This window comes from Symphalangus syndactylus, chromosome 2 (assembly GCF_028878055.3).
Source record: "Symphalangus syndactylus isolate Jambi chromosome 2, NHGRI_mSymSyn1-v2.1_pri, whole genome shotgun sequence".
In the NCBI taxonomy this organism is placed as follows: Eukaryota; Metazoa; Chordata; class Mammalia; order Primates; family Hylobatidae; genus Symphalangus; species Symphalangus syndactylus.
The window spans coordinates 107,578,384-107,605,301 of NC_072424.2; the positions used below are offsets into that span (position 1 = coordinate 107,578,384).

The window sequence follows — 26,918 nt, forward strand, 5'->3', positions numbered from 1 at the left end:
AGCAAGCCCCAGGTGCAATCTTTTTAAAGGCCTCACACATATTCCTCTTCAATTCTATTTAACTTAACAGGTTTCAAAAGTTAAATTCAGAATTCATACTAACTCCTTTTCTATTGCACAGGAATTCCTTTGATCAGTGGAGATCAGTTCAGCATGCCCTGCCACCTAATATCCAGGAAAGAACTGTCCTGTTGTGTCATATTGACAACATCTCTTTCCATCACATTTCATTCCTCCCTCCCCTACTGGTTTATAAAATCACTACATTATTGTAGGGAAAGAGAGATGCCTCTTTTGTTAGCATTTAGAGATTTTATAGGTTAACTTGAAGGTGCTTGGAGATAGTGATTTTAGTCTTGCACAAGCTGTATTCATGTATATTAATAGAGAATGCTTATGCTTTGTTTATGATAAGAAAGAAAGCATGACTTAAAGGAAGTAATACAAAATTTGAAGTCAAGATAACAGCATTCTAGTCTCGCTTTGACAGCTTAAGAGTCATAAGACCTTGTCTGGGCACGGTGGTTCACACCTGTAATTCCAGCACTTTGGGAGGCCAAGATGGGAGCATCACTTGAAGCTAGGAGTTTGAGGCCACCCTGGGCAACATAGCAAGACTCTGTCTCTAAAAGAAATTGAAAAAAACTTAGCCTGGCATAATAGTGTGCCCCATAGTCCTAGCTACTCAGGAGGTAGAGATGGGAGGATCTCTTGAGTGCAGGAGTTTGAGGTTACAATGAGCTATGATCATGCCACTGCACTGCACTCAAGACTGGGTGACAGAGTGAATCTCTGTCTCTTAAAAAAAAAAAGAAGAGTTGTGGAGTCACTTCCAAGATGGCTGAATAGGAACAGCTCTGGTCTGCAGCTCCCAGCGAGATCAACGCAGAAGATGGGTGATTTCTGCATTTCCAACTAAGGTACCTGATTCGTCTCATTGGGACTGGTTGGACAGTGGGTGCAGACGAGATGAAGCAGGGCAGGGTGTCGCCTCACCCGGGAAGCACAAGGGGTTGGGAAATTTCCCTTTCCTAGCTAAGGGAAGCCATGACAGACTGTATCTGGAGAAACGGTGCACTCCTGACAAAATACTGCACTATTCCCACAGTCTTAGCAACCGGCAGACCAGGAGATACCCTCCCATGCCTGGCTCGGCAGGTCCCACACCAACGGAGCCTTGCTCACTGCTAGTGCAGCAGTCTGAGAGAGACCTGTGATGCTGCATCTTGATGTGGAGAGGGGCATCTGCCATTGCTGAGGCTTGAGTAGCTCACAGTGTAAATAAAGAGGCCTGGAAGCACAAACCGGGCGGAGCCCACCACAGCTCAGCAAGGCCTACTGCCTCTATAGATTCCACCTCTGGGGGCAGGGCATAGTAGAACAAAAGGCAGCAGTCAGCTTCTGCAGACTTAAACGTCCCTGTCTGACAGCTCTGAAGAGAGCAGTTGTTCTCTCAGCACGGCGTTCGAGCTCCAAGTGTTCGAGCTCCAAGAACAGACAGGCTGCCTCCTCAAATGAGTCCCTGACCCCTGCGTAGCCTGACTGGGAAACACCTCCCAGTAGGGGCCAACAGACACCTCAAACAGGTGGGTGCCCCTCTGGGACGAAGCTTCCAGAGGAAGGATCAGGCAGCAATATTTGCTGTTCTGCAGCCTCCACTGGTAATACCCAGGCAAACAGGGTCTGGAGTGGACCTCCAGCAAACTCCAACAGATCTGCAGGAGAGGGGTCTGACTGTTAGAAGGAAAACTAACAAACAGAAAAAAATAGCATCAAGATCAACAAAAAGGACATACACACCAAAACCCCATCTGTAGGTCACCAACATCAAAGACTAAAGGTAGATAAAACCACAAAGATGGGGAGAAACCAGAGCAGAAAAGCTGAAAATTTTAAAGAACAGAGTGCCTCTTCTCCTCCAAAGGATCACAGCTCCTCACCAGCGAGGGAACAAAACTGGATGGAGAATGAGTTTGATGAGTAGGCTTCAGAAGGTTGGTAATAACAAACTTCTCTGAGCTAAAGGAGCATCTTCTAACCCATTGCAACGAAGTTAAAAACCTTGAAAAAAGATTAGATGAATGGCTAACTAGAATAAACAGTGTGGAGATGATGTTAAATGACCTGATGGAGCTGAAAACCATGGAATGAGAACTTTGTGATGCATGCACAAGCTTCAATAGGTAATTCCATCAAGTGGAAGAAAGGATATCAGTGACTGAAGATCAAATTAATGAAATAAAGTGAGAAGACAAGATTACAGAAAAAAGAGTGGAAATAAATGAACAAAGCCTCCAAGAAATATGGGACTATGTGAAAAGACCAAATATACATTTGATGGGTGTACCTGAAAGTGACGGGAGAATGGAACCAAGTTAGAAAACACTCTTCAGGATATCATCCAGGAGAACTTCCCTAATCTAGCAAGGCAGGCCAACATTCAAATTCAGGAAATAGAAAGACACCACAAAGATACTCTTCGAGAAGAGCAATTCAAAGACATATAATTGTCAGATTCGCCAAGGCTGAAATGAGGGAAAAAATGTTAAGGGCAGCCAGAGAGAAAGGTTGGGTTACTCACAAAGGGAAGCCCATCAGACTAACAGTGGATCTCTTGGCAGAAACCCTACAAACCAGAAGAGAGTGGGGGCCAATATTCAACATTCTTAAAGAAAAGGATTTTTCAACCCAGAATTTCATATCCAGTCAAACTTCATAAGTGAAGGAGAAATAAAATCCTTTACAGACAAGCAAATGCTGAGAGATTTTGTCACCACCAGGGCTGCCTTACAAGAGCTGCTGAAGGAAGCACTAAACATGGAAAGGAACAACAGGTACCAGCCACTGCAGAAACATGCCAAATGGTAAAGACTATAGATGCTATGAAGAAACTGCATCAATTAATGGGCAAAATAACTGCTAACATCATAGTGACAGGATTAAATTCAAACATAACAGTATTAACCTTAAATGTAAATGAGCTAAATGCCTCAATTAAAAGATACAGACTGGCAAATTGGATAAAGAGTCAAGACCCATCAGTGTGCTGTATTCAAGAGACCCATCTCATGTGCAAAGATGCACATAGGCTCAAAATCAAGGGATGGAGGAAGATCTACCAAGCAAATGGGAAGCAAAAAAAAGCAGGGGTTACAATCTTAGTCTCTGATAAAACAGACTTTAAACCAACAAAGATCAAAAGAGACAAAGAAGGCCACTACATAATGCTAAAGGGATCAATTCAACAAGAAGAGCTAACCATCCTAAATATATATGCACCCAATATAGGAGCATCCAGATTCATAAAGCAAGTCCTTAGGGACCTAGAAAGAGACTTAGACTCCCACACAATAATAATGGGAGACTTTAACACCCCACTGTCAATATTAGACAGATCAACAAGACAGAAGGTTAACAAAGATATCCAGGATTTGAACTCAGCTCTGCACCAGCGGACCTAATAGACATCTACAGAATTCTACACCCCAAATCAATGGAATATACATTCTTCTCAGCACCACATTGTACTTATTCTAAAATTGACCACATAATTTTAAATTATATAAAATTTAATTTAAAATTAAATTTTAAATTAAAAACACTCCTCAGCAAATGTAAAAGAACAGAAATCACAACAAACTGTCTCTCAGACTGATCTCTCAGATCACACTGCAATCAAATTAGAACTCAGGATTAAGAAACTCACTCAAAACCACACAACTACATGGAAACTGAACAACCTGCTCCTGAGTAACTACTGGGTACATAACGAAATGAAGGCAGAAATAAAGATGTTCTTTGAAACCAATAAGAACAAAGACACAATGTATCAGAATCTCTGGGACACATTTATAGCAGTATGCAGAGGGAAATTTATAGCACTAAATGCCCACAAGAGAAAGCAGGAAAGAGCTAAAATTGACACCCTAACATCACAATTAAAACTAGAGAAGCAGGAGCAAAGAAATTCCAAAGCTAGCAGAAGGCAAGAAATAACTAAGATCAGAGCAGAACTGAAGGAGATAGAGACAAAAACCCTTCAAAAAAAATTAATGAATCCAGGAGCTGGTTTTTTGAGAAGATCAACAAAATAGACCACTAGCAAGACTAATAAAGAAGAAAAGACAGAAGAATCAAATATATGCAATAAAAAATGATAAAGAGGATATCACCACCAATCACACAGAAATACACACTACCATCAGAGACTATTATAAACACCTCTATGCAAATAAACTAGAAAATCTAGAAGAAATGGATAAATTCCTGGACACATATACCCTCCCAAGACTAAATCAGGAAGAAGTTGAATCTCTGAATAGACTAATAACAGGTTCTGAAACTGAGGAAATAATTAATAGCCTATCAACCAAAAAAAGTCCAAGAGCAGATGGATTCACAGCCGAATTCTACCAGAGGTACAAAGAGGAGCTGGTACCATTCCTTCTGAAAGTATTCCAATCAATAGCAAAGAGAGAATCCTCCCTAACTCATTTCATGCTAGGATCATCCTGATACCAAAGCCTGGTAGAGACACAACAAAAAAGGAGAACTTCAAGCCAATATTTCTGATGAACATCAATGCAAAAATCCTCAGTAAAATACTGTCAAACTGAATCCAGCAGCACATAAAAAAGTTTATCCACCAGGAACAAGTTGGCTTCATCCCTGGGATGCAAGGCTGGTTCTACATACTCAGATCAATAAACGTAATCCATCATGTAAACAGAACCAATGACAAAAACTACATGATTGTCTCAATAGATGCAGAAAAGGCCTTCAACAAAATTCAACAGCCCTTCATGCTAAAAACTCTCAATAAACTAGGTATTGATGGAACGTATGTCAAAATAAAAAGAGCTACTTATGACAAATCCACAGCCAATGTCATACTGAATGGGCAAAAACTGGAAGCATTCCCTTTGAAAACTGGCAAAAGAAAAGGATGCCCTCTCTCAGCACTCCTATTCAACACAATGTTGGAAGTTCTGGCCAGGGCAATCAGGCAAGATAAAGGGTATTCAATTAGGAAAAGAGGAAGTAGAATTATCTCTGTTTGCAGATGATATGATTGTATATTTAGAAAACCCCATCGTCTCAGCCCAAAGTCTCCTTAAGCTGATAAGCAACTTCAGCAAAGTCTCAGGATACAAAATCAACATGCAAAAATCACAAGCATTCCTATACACAAGTAATAGACAAACAGAGAGCCAAAACATGAGTGAATTCCCATTCATAATTGCTACAAAGATAATAAAATACCTGGGAATCAAACTTACAAGGAATGTGAAGGACCTCTTCAAGGAGAACTACAAACCACTGCTGAATGAAATAAAAGAGGACACAAACAAATGGAAGAACATTCCATGCTCATGAATAGGAAGAATCAGTATCATGAAAATGGCCATACTGCCCAAGGTAATTTATAGATGCAATGCCATCCCCATCAAGCTACCAATGACTTTCTTCACAGAATTGGAAAAAACTACTCTAAAGTTCCCGTGGAACCAAAAAAGAGCCCACATAGCGAAGACAATCCTAAGCAAAAAGAACAAAGCTGGAGGCATCACGCTACCTGACTTCAAACTGTACTACACAGCTACAGTAACCAAAACAGCATGGTACTGATACCAAAACAGATACATAGACCAATGGAACAGAACAGAGGCCTCAAGAATAACACCACACATCTACAACCATGTGATCTTTGACAAACCTGACAAAAACAAGAAATAGGGAAAGGATTCCCTATTTAATAAATGGTCCTGGGAAAACTGGCTAGCCATATGCAGAAAGCTGAAACTGGATGCCTTCCTTACACCATAGACAAAAATTAACTCAAGATGGATAAAGACTTAAATGTAAGACCTAACACCATAAAAACTCTAGAAGAAAACCTAGGCAATATCATTTAGGACATAAGCATGGGCAAAGACTTCATGACTAAAACACCAAAAGCAATGGCAACAAAAGCTGAAATAGACAAATGGGATCTAATTAAACTAAAGAGCTTCTGCACAGCAAAAGAAACTATCATCAGAGTGAACAGGCAACCTACAGAAGGGGAGAAAATTTTTGCAATCTATCCATCTGACAAGGCTAATATCCAGAATCTACAAAGAACTTAAACAAATTTACAAGAAAAAAACAACCCCATCAAAAAACGGACAAAGTATATGAACAGACACTTCTCAAAAGAAGACATTTATGCCACCAACAGACACATGAAAAAAGGCTTATCATCACTGGTCATCAGATAAATGCAAATCAAAACCACAATGTGATACCATCTCATGCCAGTTAGAATGGCGATTATTAAAAAGTCAGGAAACAACAGATGCTGGAGAGGATGTGGAGAAATAGGAACACTTTTACACACTGTTGGTGGGAGTGTAAATTAGTTCAACCATTGTGGAAGACTGTGTGGTGATCCCTCAAGGATCTAGCACTAGAAATACCATTTGACCCACCAATCCCATTACTGGGCATATACCCAAAGAATTATAAATCTTTCTATGATATAGACACATGCACATGTATGTTCACTGAGGCACTATTCACATAGCAAAGACTTGGAACCAACCCAAATGTCCATCGATAATAGACTGGATTAAGAAAATGTGGCACATATACACCATGGAACTCTATGCATCCATAAAAAAGGATGAGTTCATGCCCTTTGCAGGGACATGGATGAAGCTGGAAACCATCATTCTAAGCAAACTAACACAGGAACAGAAAACCAAACACTCCATGTTCTCACTCATAGGTGGGAGTTGAACAAAGAACACTTGGACACAGGGCGAGGAACATCACACACTGGGTCCAGTCAGGGGGTGGGGGCCTGGGGGTGGATAGCATTAGGAGAAATACCTAATGTAAATGACGAGTTGATGGGTGCAGCAAACCAACAGGGCACAGGTATACCTATTTAACAAGCCTGCACATTGTGCCCACGTACCCTAGAACTTAAAATATAATACTAATAATAATAAAGAGTTATGAGGTGTTGAGCAAGATTTTAACTTTTAGGTCAGTCTGTTTTCTTCTCCATAAATTGGAATATGGAGTATTATTTATCTCAAAAAAATTGTTGGGAGGATTTTAATGTAAAATGAAAGGAATTTGCAAACTTTTCTCTGCGATGCAAAGGAAAGATATTAGTAATTGGAGTGTTTTAACTGGACTCACACTTTCCAGTGTCCTTGCTAAAACTGATCTCCTGGGTGACAAAATTATTGAAACCTACACAAAACCTGACCATAATAAATACATGCCAAAGTCTCTGAGATTACTCTTATATTTTATTAATATCTCTGAGATTAGACAGGTATAGATTCTCACAGCAACAACTTTAAAGAGTTATGACATTTTTCTCCCCAAACCCAAAATTAAAGATCTAATACGCTAAGGATTTATTGATATCTTTGTACAAATGTTTGTGTTTCATGAGAGGAAAGCATGACTGTAAACTCTGCCAGGCATTTTGGAGATCTTCACTAATCCCTGCTATGTAAAAGTTCTTCACTAATCTCTGCTATGAAAAAACACAGCCTTCTTCCATAAGCCTGTGATATTGCCCTTTCTTTATTGACTGACCCAAAGACTAGAATTAAATAATGACAGTTGAGTGTTCAATCTCTCCCTCTACCCAAAACACACACATGGCCCATACTTGACTCTTTACTGGGACTGTTTTCTTTTTAATCATTTGTGGATAGTGTTGGTAAAAACTAGGGAAGGGCCTGAAAGAAAGTTAAGATAAAGTCTTAGACCTCTTGTATCTCAGAATCGAAGTATCTTGTTCTTACATATGCTTTGCTATCCAAAATTGAATCAATAATGGCACCAAACAAGGCTGTACTAAAGCTTTTTGTTTGAATTCAGTAACTCTAACTGACCAAGTTTCCTATATAAATTATAGTAGAAATCCCGTTTCATTGGCCTCCAGCGATTTTTCTATATTTGCATATTTGTACCCCAAAAATATTCTCCAGTGGTTTTCTAATGAATTGTATTGTTTAGGGAATTGACAGTACATTAAAAAACAAGAATAGGGAAAATCTTCACAAAATATGAAGAGTAATTACTGTATACAGAATGTAAGTATGCGATTTATTTTATTTTTCTCCTTTCTGCTTGTAGATATTTTCTAAGCTTTCATTAATTAATATGTTTTATGATAGAAAACATTAAAATTTTACTTTTCTGAAGATGGGGCAAACTCACCATGAAGCTCCCCCAAACAAGAATGTTTTACATATATTCAAGGTACATAGGTGTGAAGGTTTACAAACACACCAGATATTAATTAATAACTATTCAACAAAAATGCCAAATTTAAAAGAGAAATTTTGCCTTAGTGTATTCTTTCTTACTGTTTTTCTTCTGCAACAAGTTCTATACTATTTTGGGAAGAAAAATAAAACCAAGCAGAAATGTACAAAGTAGAGAACGAAAGTTCTCTGTCATCCCAGATGGGAGATAACAGTTTGTCGCATAATTCTCCAGACTTCTTATCACTGACACCATGTATTTTACTTTATGCTACAAAAATGAAATTGTATTATATGAACTCTTTTTCTGTATTTAATTTTCTATTTTATATCTCACAAATATTTTTCTACATCAGCACATTAAGTCATTATTCTTCCTTTTCTTTAAAAATAATGAACAAAAATTTACCCCAATACAATGAAATGAAAATTTATATAGGAATTCTCATTCTTTTTCTCCACTTATTCCATATTACTCCACCTCCAAGGAATAACAACTTTAAAATTTTTGATGGCACTTTTCCTAATTTTTGAAGTCAGGTAAAATACATAGATGACTGCGAGACAGGCCTGATATTTAAAATTTTAATTAAAAAATTAAAAAATTTATTTTTAGTGGCATTTAGTTCACTAATTGATAAGAATTTAAAATTAAAACAATTACCTTTATAGTTTATGTTGAGCCATGAGGGATTTGTTTTGAAATCAAATGGTGCCAGGACATTCAACTCATGCACCCTAAAGATGTTATAAATGAAAACAGTTTACTCTGAATGAGGCAGTTCATAACTGCACATCAAAGTGATGCACATTACTGTTCCCATACAAGGATAAGTCATGCGATTTACCCACGTTGTGGCACATTTCAAAACTGGCTGAAATGGGAAGGAATCAGCAATGAAGATAATAATCTCTATAGAATCTTTTTCTGACTCAAACATCTCACTCTTCTTGCTAGAATTACAAATTGTGGTAACAGTTACAGCAAAATTTCAGGTCAATCATTAGGTGAGAGGGTAAAAAGGTAACAAGAGACAAGGCAATGTCTAGTTATGAAATGTAAACTCACTTGAGGACCAAACCAGTAGTTCTTCAGATGTAAAATAGGTTCACCTAAATGGTGCTATAGCATATTTTTTTTAACATTAAGTGAGCTACTGTAGCAGTTAGAATAAATTAATTCAATGCTAAATACATCTCATCATGGACATATTTTTGAAATATAATGTTGAAAAAAGTTATAAAATGACACCTATTATATGATATCATTTATAGAAAAAAAACTTGCTAAGCAGAAAAAAATGAAGTGAGCTAAAAAGAGTTATTAAAAACTGGCTGACTTGGATGATAGCCAAATAACATTTTGTCTATATTGTCTTCTTTGTCCAATTAAGTTCCACTTTGTCCACCAAGTGGACTTAATTTTATTTGATGTCTCAGCTAGAATCTTGGTAGTTCCTGCCATCAAACATGGAAGGAGAACGTAATACTATGGAGACAGCAGAGGCTTGAAAAACAACAAGATACAGGTTCTAATCCTGGTGGTGCTATAACCGTGCACTTGGGCAAGTCACCTAACCTCTCTGGGCTCAAATTTCCTATCTATAAATTGAAGAGATTAATCTCCGAGTCCCCTTCCTGTTCTAAAATCTGAGTCTATAAAGCATACAGCTGGACTTTATACTACACCCAAGTTTGTAGTTTTGTGCAGCTGGCCAACCAGTTAGCTACCTCCTGAAGCTTTAAGGTCTAATTACTTCAAATTCCTCACCTCTGACTCATGTTAACTACAAATCCTTGAAATGCCACGCTCAGAGAATCCTACAGAGTCTTGCCTTCTCCTTGCCCCAGGCATAGCCTCACCATCTCCAGTCCCAGGGAAGAGGCTGGGGCTGCATGTGAGCACCAGATACTTCCTCCCTGGGCTTGCCTGCAAGCATGCCGAATAACATTCTTTCCATTGCAAACATTGGTATCATTATTTTTTGATAGTTGCATATTGGTATTAATTTGCATATTGAAATAGAATTCCTTGCTTGCACAATAAAATTAAATTGTGTAAGCACTCAATTTCTAAGAAATCATTTGTAAATATACATAATGTATCTCAAGGCAACCAATATATTGGCAGCCAGAATCTGTAGAGACAAAATTCAACCATAGCAAGACAAAGAATTACCTGAAAAATAATGTTTTACACTTACATAAAAATGATACCATTAAAATACATGTATTATCCCATTTTGTCCTCATGATAACTTTTTTGGATGATTCCATTTGACAAATGAAGGCATTGAAATAGGAGATACACTGTGGTTTGGTCAAGATGATTCAGAAAGTCAGTAAGAACTTGGTTCAGAATGTAGGTCTCTTGCCTCCCAAAAGCTATTTCCAATATAACAGAAATTATTTAAATTGTATGTGAATGATCTTTAAGCTCCTTTCTTGTTCAAACCTTCTCTGATTCAATACCAGACCAGGGAGTAATGAGTTCACTTTCTTTCCATGAGCATCCTCCAAAGAGGTAAGAGAAACAGTCCTAACTGGTTCTATCCACTTTAAGATTGTTACTTTTATCATTTTCAGAGATAGAACGTTTGCCTATTTTTACTTAAATAATGCAAGTAGGCTGGATGCAGTGGCTCATGCCTGTAATCCTAGCATTTTGCGAGACCAGGGCAGGAGGATCATTCGAGGCCAGGGGTTCAAGACCAGCCTAGGCAACATAGCGAGACCTTGTCTCTAACAAAAATAAAAAATAAATAAAAGTAAGAAACCAAGTCTTTTTTTTTTTGAGAGGGAGTCTCGCTCTTTCACCCAGGCTGGAGTGCAGTGGCGTGATTTCAGCTCACTGCAGGCTCCGCCCCCCGGGGTTCACACCATTCTCCTGCCTCAGCCTCCCGCGTAGCTGGGACTACAGGCGCCCGCCATTTCGCCCGGCTAATTTTTTGTATTTGTAGTAGAGACAGGGTTTCACGGTGTTAGCCAGGATGGTCTCGATCTCCTGACCTCGTGATCCGCCCGCCTTGGCCTCCCAAAGTGCTGGGATTGCAGGCGTGAGAAGAAACTATGTCTTTAAAAAAATCTACATCCTCTAATCCATAAAGACATGTGAAATGTTAAATATAAACGTCTTTCCTATTCCATGTTAGCTTTTTAATTCTGTTTGAAGACAATGTGCTACTTACTCAAACATCACGCAGCCCATGCTCAGGGACACATAGTACACAGTGTAGAACAGAATGACACATAGAAGAAACTTCTGCAAAACAACCTGTGGAGAAAACAGGAAGGAGGTCCAAGAGCCTGGGATTTTTCACATGGTCTTTGGTAACTAGTTTGACAAAAGATGATGAATCATTACTAGATAGTGTTGGCTAGCCTTGTATTGCTTAAGGACCCATGGGATGGGAATGACTTCAAAGTGCCCATCTTGGAGCTTCTTTAGCGGTGCAATTTTCTTAAGAGTCATGTGTCTTTGCGTTTGGTTTATTCTTCCTACCATGTATTGAAATCAATTAGTTTTTCTTTAATTTGAGCATTAATAGCCTCTAGATATTTCTAGATGATTGCTTTCATTTTGATCCAAAATAAGATGAATAATATATAGACTCTATACTAACATGTATTTTCAACCATGAAACTATTCTTATCTCTGTTAATATTAAAATTTAAATAACATTTTAATTTTTTAATGCATTAACTTACTATAAAATTTTACTTGTATAATCCAAACATGAGGATTGTACTACATGCCCAGAAAACCTACAAATACTAAATCTGTGTAAGACATTTGGAACCATTTTTTAATTATAATTTGCGAGGCAATATATTTGTTGACAAACTTTTTTTTTCTTTTTTTTTTGAGACGGAGTCTTGCTCTGTCGCCCAGGCTGGAGTGCAGTGGTGCAGTCTCGGCTCACTGCAAGCTCTGCCTCCCGGGTTCACGCCATTCTCCTGCCTCAGCCTCCCGAGTAGCTGGGACTACAGGCGCCCGCCACTACGCCCGGCTAATTTTTTGTATTTTTAGTAGAGACGAGGTTTCACCGCGTTAGCCAGGATGGTCTCGATCTCCTGACCTTGTGATCCACCCGCCTCGGCCTCCCAAAGTGCTGGGATTACAGGCGTGAGCCACCACGCCCGGCCTGACAAACTTTACATAGAGATACACTTACTTTTCCTGACAAATTTATAAAACACTAAATATAAAATAATATCAAAATAATACATTTAAAAATCACTTGTAGGAAATATTTGGAAAAGCAAGGCATAATTTTTGTAAATAATTAATTTTTCTACCTGAATTATAAATCTAGATTTTCAAATAATACTTTTCTCATAAGCAAATTCATTTGCTTTTAGTATTTTCTTCCTCAAATCTACACCCTACAGAGCCTATAGAACGTAACAATTTTCTAAAAAACAATCAGACCGTCACTTCCTCTGCTTGATATCCTTTTATGCCCTCATATCATTATCAGGATTTATTCCTCCATTTTTTTCATTGACAAATAGTTACTGGGCAGGGTGGCAATGCAAGGTAAATTGGATGTGGTCCAAGCCGTAGAGATGCAGTTGAGCTGTTGTTCTCAAATGTGCAAGCATCAGACTCACATTAAGTTCCTGTTAAAACACAGATTGCAGGGCCCCAGTCCCAGAGTTTCTGATTTGGTAATTCTGGGATGGGCTCCAGGAATTTGTGTTCATAACAAGTTCCCAGCTGATGCTGGGTCACTTGTACCTATTACCACACTTTGGGAACTACTGATCTAGAGGCAAGAATGAATCAAGAAATGGCTACAATACAAAGAGAAGAGGTATTATTGAGGAGGGTATGGAGTGCTATGTAAGCCCAAGCGAGACACCAGTAGAAAATGGGTGGGTTATGTGTGTGTGTATGTGTGCCTCCATGCACGTGTGTGATGGGGGCATGAACATTCCCTGGAAAATCCTTGACAACATTTACTGTAGGTTTTCTTGAGTTAAGGCATCACATCTGCATTACCTCATTTAATCCTTATAAAACTTCTGAGTGGTAGAATCCTTTTTTAGAGAGAAGAAAAATGAGGCTCAGAGAGGTCTTATAACTTTCTGAACATTTAACAATAAATTGTGGAGCTGAGACTCAAGCCCTGCTCTGACTCAACCCTTATGCTACTTACGATGAGCTGGGGCAGTGGCAGGGGTTGCCATAGGCACAAGAAGCACTTGCAAAGACCTAGGTGAAGCCAAACCTTGATGGAGAGGGGTTTTGGTGGGAGAGGTTTAAAGAGCTGAAGTCAGACGTGAAGGGAAATTTATGCCTTAATGAGGAATTTTGCATGTCTCTGAAGGCCCTGGGGAGACTGAAAGATTTAAGGAGTAGTATAGACTAGAGAGGGGCCATCAGGTCGGGAAAGCATTTAAATGGATTTGCAGTGGAAATGGAGAGGAGGACAGGTATGTGAACTATTAAGAAAACAGAATGGATAACTTGTGGGGGTTAAGGGAGAGGAAACTGTTGACTCTATCTCCCAATTTTCCAAACCAATTTTATTGACTAGATGGACAATAAGAGGAGCAGGATCAGTTCTAAATGATTAGAATGGCAATTGATGATCTAGCGAGTGCTGTCCAGCAGAAACACAATGCAAGCCACATATGTAATTTTAAATTTTTTAATAGCCACATTTATAAAAATTTTGAAAGGGTAAAATTAATTCTAATAATATTTATTTAACACAATGTATCCAACATATTAAGATTTTGACATAAATGAATCATTAAAAACAGAGATATTTTATGTTGTTTCTTCATACTACGTCTTAGAAGTACAAAAGGTAATTTATTTACAAGACATCTCAATTCAGACTAGCTACATTTCAAACGCTAAACGGTCATGTGTGGCCAGTGGCTGCCACAGTGGACAAGACAGTTCTCACCTCTGCCCGTCCTCCAGCCTCATCTCCTCATCCTCTGCCCCAGTTGATAGCCTAACTATATTGACTCTTTATTGAAGGATTCCTATGTGACAATCACTGTATTCATATTTTCTCATTGTATTCATATTTTCTCATTGTATTCACCCTTCCCTGTACCCCACCACTATATGCATACAGGAAAAACTTTCTGGGTTTGGTTGTCTTTCATTTGCATTTCACAGACTTGGAAACTGAGACAAAGAGAGATTAAGGAAGTAATCCCAGCTCATGTGGCCTATATGTGGCAGGGCTCCAGGCCAGACCTGCTGGATGTTTCCTCTCAACCCTGTGCTGTCCTGCCTCCCACCCAGAAGTTCACAATGAAAGCATGCTGAATAATCTTTATTTATTTATTTTGAGATGGAGTCTTGCTTTGTCGCCTGGGCTGGAGTGCCATGGCTTGATCTTGGCTCACTGCAACCTCCACCTCCCAGGCTCAAGCAATTCTCCTGCCTCAGCCTCCCAAGTAGCTGGGATTACAGGCGTCCGCCACCATGCCCAGCAAATTTTTTGTATTTTTAGTAGAGACGGGGTTTCACCATGTTGGCCAGGGTGGTCTCAAACTCCTGACTTCAAGTGATCTGCCCGCCTTAGCCTCCCAGAGTGCTGGGATTACAGGTATGAGTCACTGCGCCTGGCCTGAATAATCAATTTTAGTTCAACACTCTCTTTTTAAACGTATGAAAACTGTGACTTAGACAAGTTGAGTGAATAGCCCAAGGACACACCTTTATTTAGTGGCCAAGTTGAGATTAGGAAAATAATTATATTGAATTAACAAAGTAAAAGCACTTAATAATGCTTCCAAATGAGGGAACATTATTTTATTATGATACAATATTATTGCTGCACTCTAGGAAAAGCCAATATATGAGAGTCAGAATTTGTAGCAGTCTAGGTATTTGGCTACTGCCAAACTTTTTATTATGTTTTTAAATGTATTTGGATCCTGAATCAAATAAACTGTAAAAAATTATGACATTTATGAGACATTTTGGCTATTTAAACTTGACTGGATGTTTAATAATGTTAAAAAATTATTGTTACGTTTTTGAGGTAAGATAATGGTATGGTGTTTTTTTTTTTTAAGTCCTTATCTTTAAAGATGCCTAAGGACATATTTGCAGTTGAAATAGTATAATGTTTGGGTTAGCTTCAAAATAAAAAGGTAAGAGAATAGCTGGAAATCAACATGAAACAAGATTGAATAGGAGCTGATAATTTTGAAGCTAGGTGAGGGATAAATGGGATTCATTATACCATTTTATTTAAATTTGCATATGTTTACTTTTTTGGTAATAATTTTTTTTCAATAAATTTATTCAACCCATGAGCATCTTCACAAACTTTTAAAGCATGCTTTGATTAATACAATTTTGAGGAATATCCCTAGGGGATGTGGTAAGGGGTAACCTTTGCTTAATACCTGTATGTGCAAGACGCCAAGCAAGCCACTTTGCAAACCTTATCTCCTTTAATCCTCACAACAACACTGCCAGACAGGAAGTATGATTCATCTTTATCATTGGAGCACAGAAGCTGGCGCTTTGCCTTCTTTGTTCCTCTGGGGTCAAGGACATACAGTTTCAGGGGGTTTACAAGTACTCTGGCCCATTGAGATGGTGCTGGCATGAAGAGAAGAGGATCACTGAGCAAGTTCATGGACTCAGCAAAGTCCTAGGGACCAGAGGATGGGTTGTTCTGCTGGACTATACAAGGGCAATGAAGAGGCAGGTAGCTACACCTACTAGCAAGGAGAAACACACGTTCCCCCATTAACAGCAGGTTAACAGGGCTCTACTAGGGTTTTGCCTGCAACTAGTGCCTCACCTTCCTTTTAGCTCCCTGGTGCCAGCCACAAACCATTCTAGGTAGTCTTCTCCTGCCTTCTCCAGCTCTTCTCCATACACGTCCCAAAACTTGCAGTCCAGTCTCAGCCTCTCCCCCAGCCACCTCCTCACCATCTCCCTCTTTTCTCCCTCAAGACCTGGTGCTCCGCAGGTAGATCCCTGCAGAGGCTATTCAAGCTCTCTCCGGGATTCTCTTTCCAGTCTATTGATGGAGCTCATTTTGGAAGTTGAGAAAACAAACGAGCACCCACAGCATTCAATGTTCCTCTTCATTGCTTTCCTGCTACACCAAATCTAATTATCTGGCACAACATCACCTCCAATGGAGGAACTGGTAGAAAAGGAAAACACAAGCACATTTCACATACTATCTTGTGTATATAAGGTCACCCATGGGTCCTGTTATTTCCTTTGCGTTCACTCTCCTCTTTGATGCTCCAGCCATACTTAAGTACTTCCTATTTCTGGAAAAATTCAGTGCTGTTCCCCCTGTCTAGAATTAACGGCTCCTCTCTTTGGAAAACTAACTCTCACTCATCTTTTCAGGTCTAAACTGATACCTCACTTCCTCCAAGAAGTTCCCCTGACTTCTTATTCTCTACTATATGCTCCCTAACACTCTCTTTTCTCCCGAAAATTCCTCATTAGTCTGAAGATTTACAATATTCAAACACAGATCATTATAAATGCAATTTCTTTATTAAAAAGCTTCCACCTTTTTTTTACAATCCTATTCTGAAAGTGAAATAAATGTGTACCAGTCTGCAAATTGTGCACATTTATGATGTAATGAATGTTTTTCCAAGTTGCTTTCAGAAAACGGTCTGCTACAACTGGTCTTTACATGTTTGTCATCTTTTTTGATCAAAATATTTTGATATCAGCCTTCCTTCCACTGCCCTAAAAAATAAAGCAGTTTTAATAAGTTGAAATTAAGAAAAGACTATACCTATGTAAAAAAGGATAGAGGAAAGAGCTATTGATTTGCGCTTTTAGAATCTCCCAAAACCACGAGCACTATCTTTGCTAGGACTAGGCTGGAACCTGGATAGAATATGAGCATGTGCAGGTGGCATCCCTAAGGATTCTGAGCTTAATTGGAGCCTGAGTACTTCAGCAGTGTAACTCACTTAACTGACTTGCCAATTTCTACACTGGCTTAATGGGGCATAATTCAAAACGGAAAAGCTCACGTTCATTCCACTCTCCTGGAGTTGAGAGCCACCTCTCTTCATTCAGCTCTCAAGTTTTTCTTGTTGTTGCATTTAACAACACCCTAGTGGGATGTCTTCTAGATATTATTTTACGGTTCTGCAAGTAATTGCTAAAAGATACAGGGTCTACTTTTTCTATGCTGCTTACCTCATTTTATTTAAGAAGGGACTGGGAGGAAGAGATGTGTCCATTTGGCTCACTAATATATGTGTAGTGTCTGGTGTGGTTCCTGGCACACAGTAGGTATTCAAAGAATATAAGTTGTTGGATGATTCATTACAGTTTTAGAATTAATAGAAGGCTGGCCCTACACGACATTCTGATTATTTAAGTAGAATCAGTTATGATTGGTCAGAGTCCAGGCCACACTGAACAGTACCCCAGATAAAAGCAATCTTTGCTGTACAGTGAGAGAGTCACCAATCAGGAGATAATTATCAAGTGTTGACATTCTGCCCAAAACTGTTTCAGACTTCCTGGGGATAAAAAGGAAGAGGTAAGAAGAGACAAAATAATCACACAGAAAATAATTAGAACAAGCAAGTATACCCAACATTTATATGACTCTTCACTGTGTACTTGCCTAGATGAGCTCACTCATCCAAATAAACATGTGGGTTAGTCACCTCTTACAGATGAAAAAACAGAGGCCCAGAGAAATTAAGTGATTTTCACAAAGCTAGTCACTGAAAGAGTTACAACTGTATATAAAATTTATTGAATCCTGGTCAGAAAGTAAGCTTTGTGGTTCTGATTACAGCTGGTCCCTGACTTACAATGGTCCAATTTAACAATGTTTCAAATTTACAACAGGTTTATTGGGACATAATCCCATTGTAAGTCAAGGAGCATCCATAATTGCTGAAAGTAATTGCAAAACTACCTCAAAGAAAAGGGATAAGCTAGGTTTCATGAAGATCTAGGCTCTTAGGAACAATCATAATGGTCCATACTCTTCATATTCAATATCTGCCCGCATACATGGCCTTTAAGTGGTTCACAAAAGTTATTATTCTTAACCCTGGTAACTGCATTTTAACAAACCTCTCAGGTTAATACAATGCAAATAGCTACTGAGGATATAGGAACTGGTCTAGGTGACAAACAGAAACCTAGGCCTGTCCTAGAGTTTCCCCTCAGGCAGGATTTCCACATGGGACAGCCACAGGTCTGGGTTCCTGAGTAAAATGGGCAACAGACAAATTTCCAATTAAAACGAGCGAATATAATCTTTTACTTTACTAACAATAAAGAAACACATACCCAAACTTCATAGACACTATTGTTCTATCAAGTTAGCGAAGATACTTTTTCTTTTTTAAAAAATGAATTACTTGTTCTGGTGAATGAAATGCATACTGTTCTAGACAGCCTTGCTAAAGATGACGGGGTATAGTGTCAAGCTAATGTGACATTATAACACATTTCTTTCTCAATGACAGAAAGTGAAGACAAAATTTCTAAAGAACTTAAGTATTTTTCCCAAATTCTCACAGGCAGGAACAAGGACATTCTCCTATAATTCAAAACTATTACTACACACAATAAATCCTACATGGATATAAAATATTACTGATACAGAGTTTATATTCAGATTTCCTCTATTGTTCTGAAAATCTGAGAATTCTAGAATCAATCATATTTTCACATGTTTCATTTGGTTGTCATGTCTCTATAGTAACCTACTCTGAATTTGTCTGATGACTTCCTCATGATCAGATTCTTTGGGGAAGAATTCTACAAAGGTAATATTGTGCATTTCCCATTGTATCTTATGAGAAGATGCATGATATGACTTTCATTATTACTGTTGGTCAGTTTGATCACTTGGTAAAGGTGATATCTACTAGATCTATTTTCATTGCACAGTTTATCATTTGTAATTAATAAGTAATCTGTGGGGTGACACTTGAGACTATATAAATATCCTGTTCCCCCAAAACTTTTTAGCCATTCATTAACATATCTCATCTGAATTAATTATTTATATTGGTATTGTAAACTGATGGTTTTATTATTTTATTTTTTCTTCTACATTTCAGTAGATATTCTTCCATAAAGAGATTTCCTTTCTTACCCTTGAACTTACCTATTAATTTATTTATTATTTATTCATTTATTTTTGATAACCTATGGTCTTTTTTATTTTCTGTATGCCGTAATTAATTAACATCATGATTCCTGTTAATGCTCAAATTATCCCAAGTTTGACCAATTTGAGCACCTACCAGATACCACCTGTGTTCTTTTTACATATCCCCATCATTTTTGTACTTCCTTGCTTTATGACATTCCAATGGGATACTGTCTTTTTCATTACTACATTTTCATGTACACTTTGGTCTGTTTGTGAGCTTTCTATTCGCTTCCATTGAGCTATCTACTCATGAATCAATACCACACTGTTTTAATTACAGAAGCTTTATAGTATGTTTTTATATCTGGCAGGCATTTGTTAAAAGGATAGAGCTTGCGTTAAGTATTCCTACCACACACGCATGCACACACAGGAAACCATCAAAGGAACACAAGGAAACTTTATAATGTTTACAAGGAAACTTGTGGAGGTGATAAATATGTCTATTATCTTAGTTATGGTGATGGTTTCACAGGTGTTGCAAATGTTCAAATGTATAAACTTGTATATATTAAATAAGTGCACTTTTTGTATATTAATTTATTCCTCAATAGAGCTGCTTAAAAAATATCTAGTAAGGCTAGTCACCTCTCCTTTTTCTTTTCTTTAGGGTTCTCATAGCTATTTTTATTTTTTCATATAAACTTCAAAATCTACTTGACTAGCTCCATAAAAACAACTTATTTTTATTGAGATCATGCCACTTATTAAAATGGAAATAAATGATAGCTTTATTATGTTTACGAGTACCATTCAAAAATGAGAAAAATTTCCAAACTTATTCAAGTCCACTTTTGTATCTTTCAGGAGTATGTTAATTTTTTTCTCATATAGATTTTACACACTTCCTGTTAAGCTTATGATTAAACAAATTTTTTGCTACTAATACAACTGAAGTTTCCTCTTCCATTACATTATCTAACTAGCTATTGTTTGTGTATAGAAAGGCTTCTGATTTTTGTATTTAAATAGTCTTATTACCTTACTAATTTTTAAAATTGTTTGTGTTAGTGTTTTCATTGATTGTTTTGGATTTTCCAGATACACTACAATATCAACTGTAAATAGAGATAGTTTTACTTCTATTTTAATTCTCATGGCTCTTTTGTTTATTCTGATCTGATTGAATGGGATAGTATCTCTAACATATATATTTTATATGTGTGTGTATATATATATACACACACACACATACAAGCATGTATATATATATATATATATATATATTTTTTTTTTTTTTTTTTTTTTTTTTTTTTTTTTTGAGATGGAGTCTCACTCTGTCGCCCAGACTGGAGTGCAATGGTGAGATCTCAACTCACCACAACCTCCATCTCCTGGGTTTAAGCAATTCTCCTGCCTCAGCCTCCCAAGTAGCTGGGATTACAGGCACATGCCACCACGCCTGGCTAATTTTTTGTATTTTTAGTAGAGACAGAGTTTTGTCATGTTGGCCAGGCTGTTCTGGAACTCCTGACCTCAGGTGATCCACCCGTCTTGGCCTCCCAAAGTGTTGGCATAACAGGCATGAGCCACTGCACCCAACCCTAACATATGTTTAGATAGTAGTGGAGTTAGTGTACATTCTTGCCTTGTTCTTGGCCTTTCTGTAAATGCCTCTAGTATTCTCCATTAAGTAATATACCAGCTTTAGGATTGCAATGTGTGTGTGCATGTGTGGTTTTATATATATATATATATACATATATATCTGATCAGACGAAATCATCAGTTCTTATTTTTTTCAGTATTTTAATCAGGAATGGTTCAGGAACAGTTGCCAATTTTTGTCAAAGGCAGTTTTAGCGTCTATGAAGATGAGTGAAGATGATCATATGATTTTATGCTTGGATTTATGAACATCTAAATTATGTTAGTAGATTACCTAATATTGAACCATCCGTACATTTTTGGAATAAATGTCACTTGGTCATGATGTTTTATTTTTATGATGAGTTCTTTTTTTTTTTTTTTTGAGATGGAGTCTCACTCTGTCGCCCAGGCTGGAGTGCAGTGGCGCAATCTCGGCTCACTGCAAGCTCCGCCTCCTGGGTTCACGCCATTCTCCTGCCTCAGCCTCTCCGAGTAGCTGGGACTACAGGTGCCCACCACCACGCCCGGCTAATTTTTTTTGTATTTTTAGTAGAGACGGGGTTTCACCGTGGTCTCGATCTCCTGACCTCGTGATCTGCCCGCCTCGGCCTCCCAAAGTGCTGGGATTACAAGCGTGAGCCACCGCGCCCGGCTATGATGAGTTCTTGGGTTCTGTTTGCTAATATGTTTAGATTTTTCTGTATTCATAAGTGAGATTGATCTATAGTTTATTTTTTGTACTATCTTTATATGGTTTAGGTGACAACATATTTCTTGTTTCATAAAACTTTCTTGTGGCTTTTCTTGTTTTTCTATACTCAAAAATGATTTAAGTAGCATTGGGAGTATATGATCTTTGAAGATTTAGGAGAATTCTTTTGTGAAATCTAGGCCTAGTCCTTCTCTATAGCCTTCTCCATTTATTCTGTGGAAACTGGAAGCTCTTGTGTGATTTTGCAAAGCAGAATGTTCCCATTGCCTACAGTAGCTTCACTCTTTACAGAGCAAGTAGCTATATTCTCTAGGTCTGGCTCATATATCATCTTCTCACTCCACCCCTCACTGCAGGACAGAATCAATCTCTATCTTATTTTATTGCTTCCATAATATTATATTTGTCTTATAGATCTGATCGTTTTGTATTGTAGCGTACCTATTTTGGAGGTATACATTTCTTTCTCCAGTCTCTAAAAGACAGACACTGATTTGACCACATTTAATTCTTCAGCCCCCAAAATATTGGTCAGGCTTTCATAGGTATTCCATAAATATATCTTGAATAATAATCATGGAAGGAAGGAAAGAAATAATGGAAGACAAGACCACTATAGTAGGAACCATAGTCTTTTTTTTTTGAAACAGAGTCTTGCTCTGTCACCCAGGCTGGAGTACAGTGACACAATCTCAGCTCACTGTAACCTCTGCCTCCTGGCTTCAAGAGATTCACTTGCTTCAGCCTCCCTGAGTAGCTGGGACTACAGGTGTGCACCACGACACCCAGCTAATTTTTGTATTTTTAGTAGAGATGGGGTTTCACCATGTTTACCAGGCTGGTATTGAGCTCCTGACCTAAAGTGATCATCTGGCTTGGCCTCCCAAAGTGCTGGAATTACAGGCATGAGCCACCACACCTGGCCGGAACCATAGTCTATTAATAAAATATGTGGACTCTCAGTCAGATACACTGGAATTTCTCCGCCAGTTCATCACTGACAAGTGTGTGACACTGGCTGGTTACTTTCTGAGTTTTGTTCTACTCATCTACAGGTAAAGTTTCATAAGGGATTTGTATTCTGAACATGTATACAATTCTTAACATTAAGTACTGTATGTGCCCAATAGATAATACTTTCTCTCTTACTTCTCCCCATAGGAAAGCCTGCATTGTAGTTCTTTGGACAATTCCTGGAGAAATCATGAGATATGACTCTCTCACTTGTAGAATCACAGCAAAGTCTCCATCCTACTGATAAGTAGTTCCCTCTGAAATTGCCTGAATGAATGAAATTCTCCAGTTCAGGTGAACAATTCTGACGATATGCAGGAATGTGTTGTGCTTCTGAGATTTTTACAACATTTGTTTTACAGAGGAAAGTTTCCATTAGTTTAACATAGTTAGGAAACATGTCGTCTACTGGAGTAGAATACATTGTATTCTGAACAATTTAGCAGTCCTCACACTTGGGCTTTCTTCCCAGTTCTTGTGCTATTTTCCCAGACAGCAAATTAATTAAATGGCCTTTGGCCATGACTTTTTCCCTTGAGTCAGCTTTTCTCTCATTTAAAGTATAGAGATAGGGGGGATTTAATTAGCCCAATGCCTGGCACATTGCATGCACTCAATAAATGTTTGTTGAGTATTCGAGTTATCTCTAGATGAAGGTCACTTTTGCCATTACTATTAATTTATGAGCATATCAGTAATTCTTGTGCTGATAATATTGACAGTGAACAAGCACTTAAAAGAAAAGTTAACTCATAACTTATAGGGATGTATCATGAGAATTCAGATAGTCAACAACCTGTCTATTTCAAACATATTCACTATTCTTCTAATGTTCTAAGGCTGTAATTCTACACATGAAGCTCAGATGATTCTAAGATAGTGAGGAACTGCAGCAACTATCTGGATATTTTCCCTGCAATGCGTGTGTGTGTGTGTGTGTGTGTGTGTGTGTGTGTGTCTGTCTGGTCTGTGTAAGCCCTGACTAAATATAGAGCCCCCATTCTTTGTGTAAGCTACTTAAGAGAAAGGATTTTATCTTCTAATTTTTATCTCTTCAGCAGAAGTTATTATTGCTAGTTCAATCCCAAATCTATACATAAATTATGAAGTTTAAAAACCTCTTAAAAATAAGTTTTTTAAAAATATTTTTCCTGAAATAATGTTTTACTGACCTTGAAAATTTTTCTTAGCTTTTGTCATGCTCAACATTTCTCACTGATGACATATGTGGTGATGATGGCAGTGTAAAGAAAAAGCTTGAGGAAATACACACGGTGCTGATATTTTACTAAAATGAATGTAGCACTCACTCGTAATTATAATTTAATTTTTAAGTAAAAATCTGATTTTCCACTATCATTCCCTTAAGGCTGGCTCGTTATAGGCCTAAAGCCTGTATGAATTTACACAGCTGCTTTGAGGCTTTGCATATTTCCTTGTTTTAGATTCTTTGATTTTTTTTTTAAAGGGGTATTTTTGCACTGAAGTAAAACACAACTATTAACACTAGCCTCAGGGGAAAAAGAAACTAACAAACCTACAGCTTGAAATGTTTCAACACTTTGCCTTTAAAATTTTGCACACCCTTCAGAAGTTACAAAAATAAAAGCCACTCCCTGCAAAAAAAAAAGAAAAAAAGATTGAGAACAAACTGTCATGATTTCAGAAAACGATAGCAGACGTGCAGGTGTTAATACCAGAGAGCTTACCTCCCAATAAAATGGTGCCTTCTAAACAGCCACTATTTACATGTTTTACAATCCTTTCTTGGGCTTGGGTGCCTTTATATTGCCCTATTACCACAAGATGCAAGCCGTGCAGCAGAATGTTTTCTGTATGGTACCCAGCCAAAAGTGAAACAAGTTGCCCACTGACAGAGAGGCCATTTATAGAACATATTCATTTACACCAGTGCTAGGCAGCAACTGAAAGGCAATGCAAAGAAGTAATTTCTCTTTACCTTGCTTGGAGCAACTCTGACCTGGAGAGCCATGTACACATCCTACGTCAGGGAGGTGATGAAAGCCCCACTCCTTATAGCGATGACATCTGGAAGAAGACACAATTGTCACTGTGAGCTTTTCAATTACTCCTGGAGACTAAGTGTGAGACGCAGTAGTGCAGGATGATTGGATTACGCAAAACGAGACAGATGCCATCTGTGAGCCATGCGTAAGCTGCTAAGTGCCAAAATGAACATCCTTATTAAACGATGGAGTTCTCATACCATTTGTAGTTTGGTCAGATTTGAAAGATGAGTTGATTGTTTTTAGATAGTGCTGCAAATAGGCAGGGACTTGGAATCCTCTCTGGCTGTATGAGTAATTACTGTCTCATACTTAAATTAGAAACATGGGTTTTCAGTTAGGTCTTGAGATTGTTTCCAAAGGATGCTGCTGCATTCATGTTGAAGCGTGGCCTGTCCTCTCTGTTTCACTCACAAGGGCCACAGAGTTCTGAGAAAGAAATCATCAGTTCCTTTCACATCATGGCAAAGAAATGTAAAACTTATGACTTTTTGTTAGGAAACAAAAGGGTTCCCATACTCTAAAATAATGGCCACAATACAGTGGGTGGAATGTTTTCGTTAACTGCCAGGAGGCAGTATTGGAGCTCTGTGTCTGTCTGCGTCCTGAGGCTCCAGAACCAATCCTTCATTTGCAATTGATTCTCTCATCTTTTTACTGGCACCAACTCTATTAATATTTTTATTGCTATGATTACATAGTAATATAGTAATATACCTCATAGTATTTATGGGGTATATGATATATTTTGATATAGGCATCTAATATGTAATGATCGCATCAAGGTAAGTGAGATTTCCATCACCTCAAGCATTTATTCTTTGTGTTACAAACAATCCAATGATACCCTTTTAGTTATTTTTAAATGTACAATTAAATTATTATTGACTATAGTCACTCTGTTGTGCTATCAAATACTAGATCTTATACATTCTCTCTCTTTTTTGTATGCATTAACCATCCCCACACTCCCCCTTTTCTCCCACTACCCTTCCCAGCTTCTGGTAACCATTCTTTTACTTTCCATCTCCATGAGTTCAATTGTTTTCATTTTTAGTTCCCACAAATAAGTAGGAACATATGAAATTTGTCTTTCTGTGCCTGGTTTATTTCACCCAACATAAGGACCTCCAGTTCCATCCATATTGTTGCAAATGACAGGATCTCATTCTTTCCTTTGGCTGAATTCTATTCTGTACATGTACCACATTTCTTTATCCACTTGTCTGTTGATGGACATTTAGGTTGTTTCTTAATCTTGGATATTGTGAAACATGCTGCAATATACATGGGCATGCAGATACCTCTTCGATAGAACGATTTCCATTCTTTGGGGTAGATGCCCAGCAGTGGGATTGCTGGATCATATGGCAGTCCTATTTTTGCTCTTTTGAGGAACCTCCAAACTGTTCTCCATAGTGGCTATAGTAATTTACATTCCCACCAACAGTGTATGAGGGTTTCCTTTTCTTCACGTCCTCACCAGCATTTGTTATTGCCTGTTTTGGGATAAAAGCCATTTTAACTGGGGTGAAGTCATATCTCTTTGTAGTTTTGATTTGCCTTTCTCTGATGATCGGTGATGTTGAGCACTTCTCACATACCCATTTGCCATTTGTATGTCTTCTTCTGAGAAATGTCTATTCAGATATTTTGAGCATTTTTAAATCATATTATTAGATTTTTTCCTGTAGAGTTGTTTGAGCTCTTTATATATTCTGGTTGTTAGCCCCTTGTCAGATGGGTAGTGTTTGAGCATTTTTTTTCCCATTCTGCAGGTTGGTGTCTTCACTTTGTTGATTGATTCCTTTGCTGTGGCACCAACTTTAGATGGGAACTTAGCTGTGCCCTGTAATCCTTTTTCCGTTACAGCATCTTCTTAACCTCTATAAAGAGCACATTCTGCAATATCTACCTGCATACCAAAAGCAAAGGTGAAAAGAGTGCCTTCAGCAAGTCCAGGCCTTGATAGTTTTCATCTGAATATGTTATTGAATTTGACATTCATAATGCATATTAATAACACTATCAATGCTCTTTTATTAATATACCTTAGATAATTCCTTTAATGTGTGGTTGCCCTGTTCTCTGCTTATACTGTGAGTTCTTGCAGAAACAGACTTTTCTGCCTGCTAGT

The 26,918-nt window shown here is 38.0% G+C and overlaps 1 protein-coding gene and 1 long non-coding RNA gene across 3 annotated transcripts in view; both read right to left on the reverse strand.

Moving 5' to 3' along the window:
* The window catches only part of TMEM244 (transmembrane protein 244), a 35,160-nt gene extending 10,372 nt beyond the window's left edge, over positions 1-24,788 (reverse strand). For both annotated transcript variants that reach the window (XM_063622139.1, XM_055243965.2), the window contains exons 1-3: positions 24,715-24,788; positions 11,465-11,550; positions 8,941-9,014 (exon numbers count right to left, since the gene is read on the reverse strand). In XM_063622139.1, coding sequence (XP_063478209.1) covers positions 8,941-9,014; positions 11,465-11,550; positions 24,715-24,747 — 193 coding nt within the window. In that variant the 5' untranslated portion in view covers positions 24,748-24,788. The remainder of the gene's footprint in view (positions 1-8,940; positions 9,015-11,464; positions 11,551-24,714) is intronic.
* On the reverse strand, positions 16,764-17,480 carry LOC134733227 (uncharacterized). The gene is made up of 2 exons (XR_010116742.1): positions 17,449-17,480; positions 16,764-16,986 (listed from the first exon to the last, which is right to left on the reverse strand). It is a non-coding gene; the product is annotated as an uncharacterized lncRNA (long non-coding RNA).
* Positions 24,789-26,918: the final 2,130 nt, after the last annotated feature.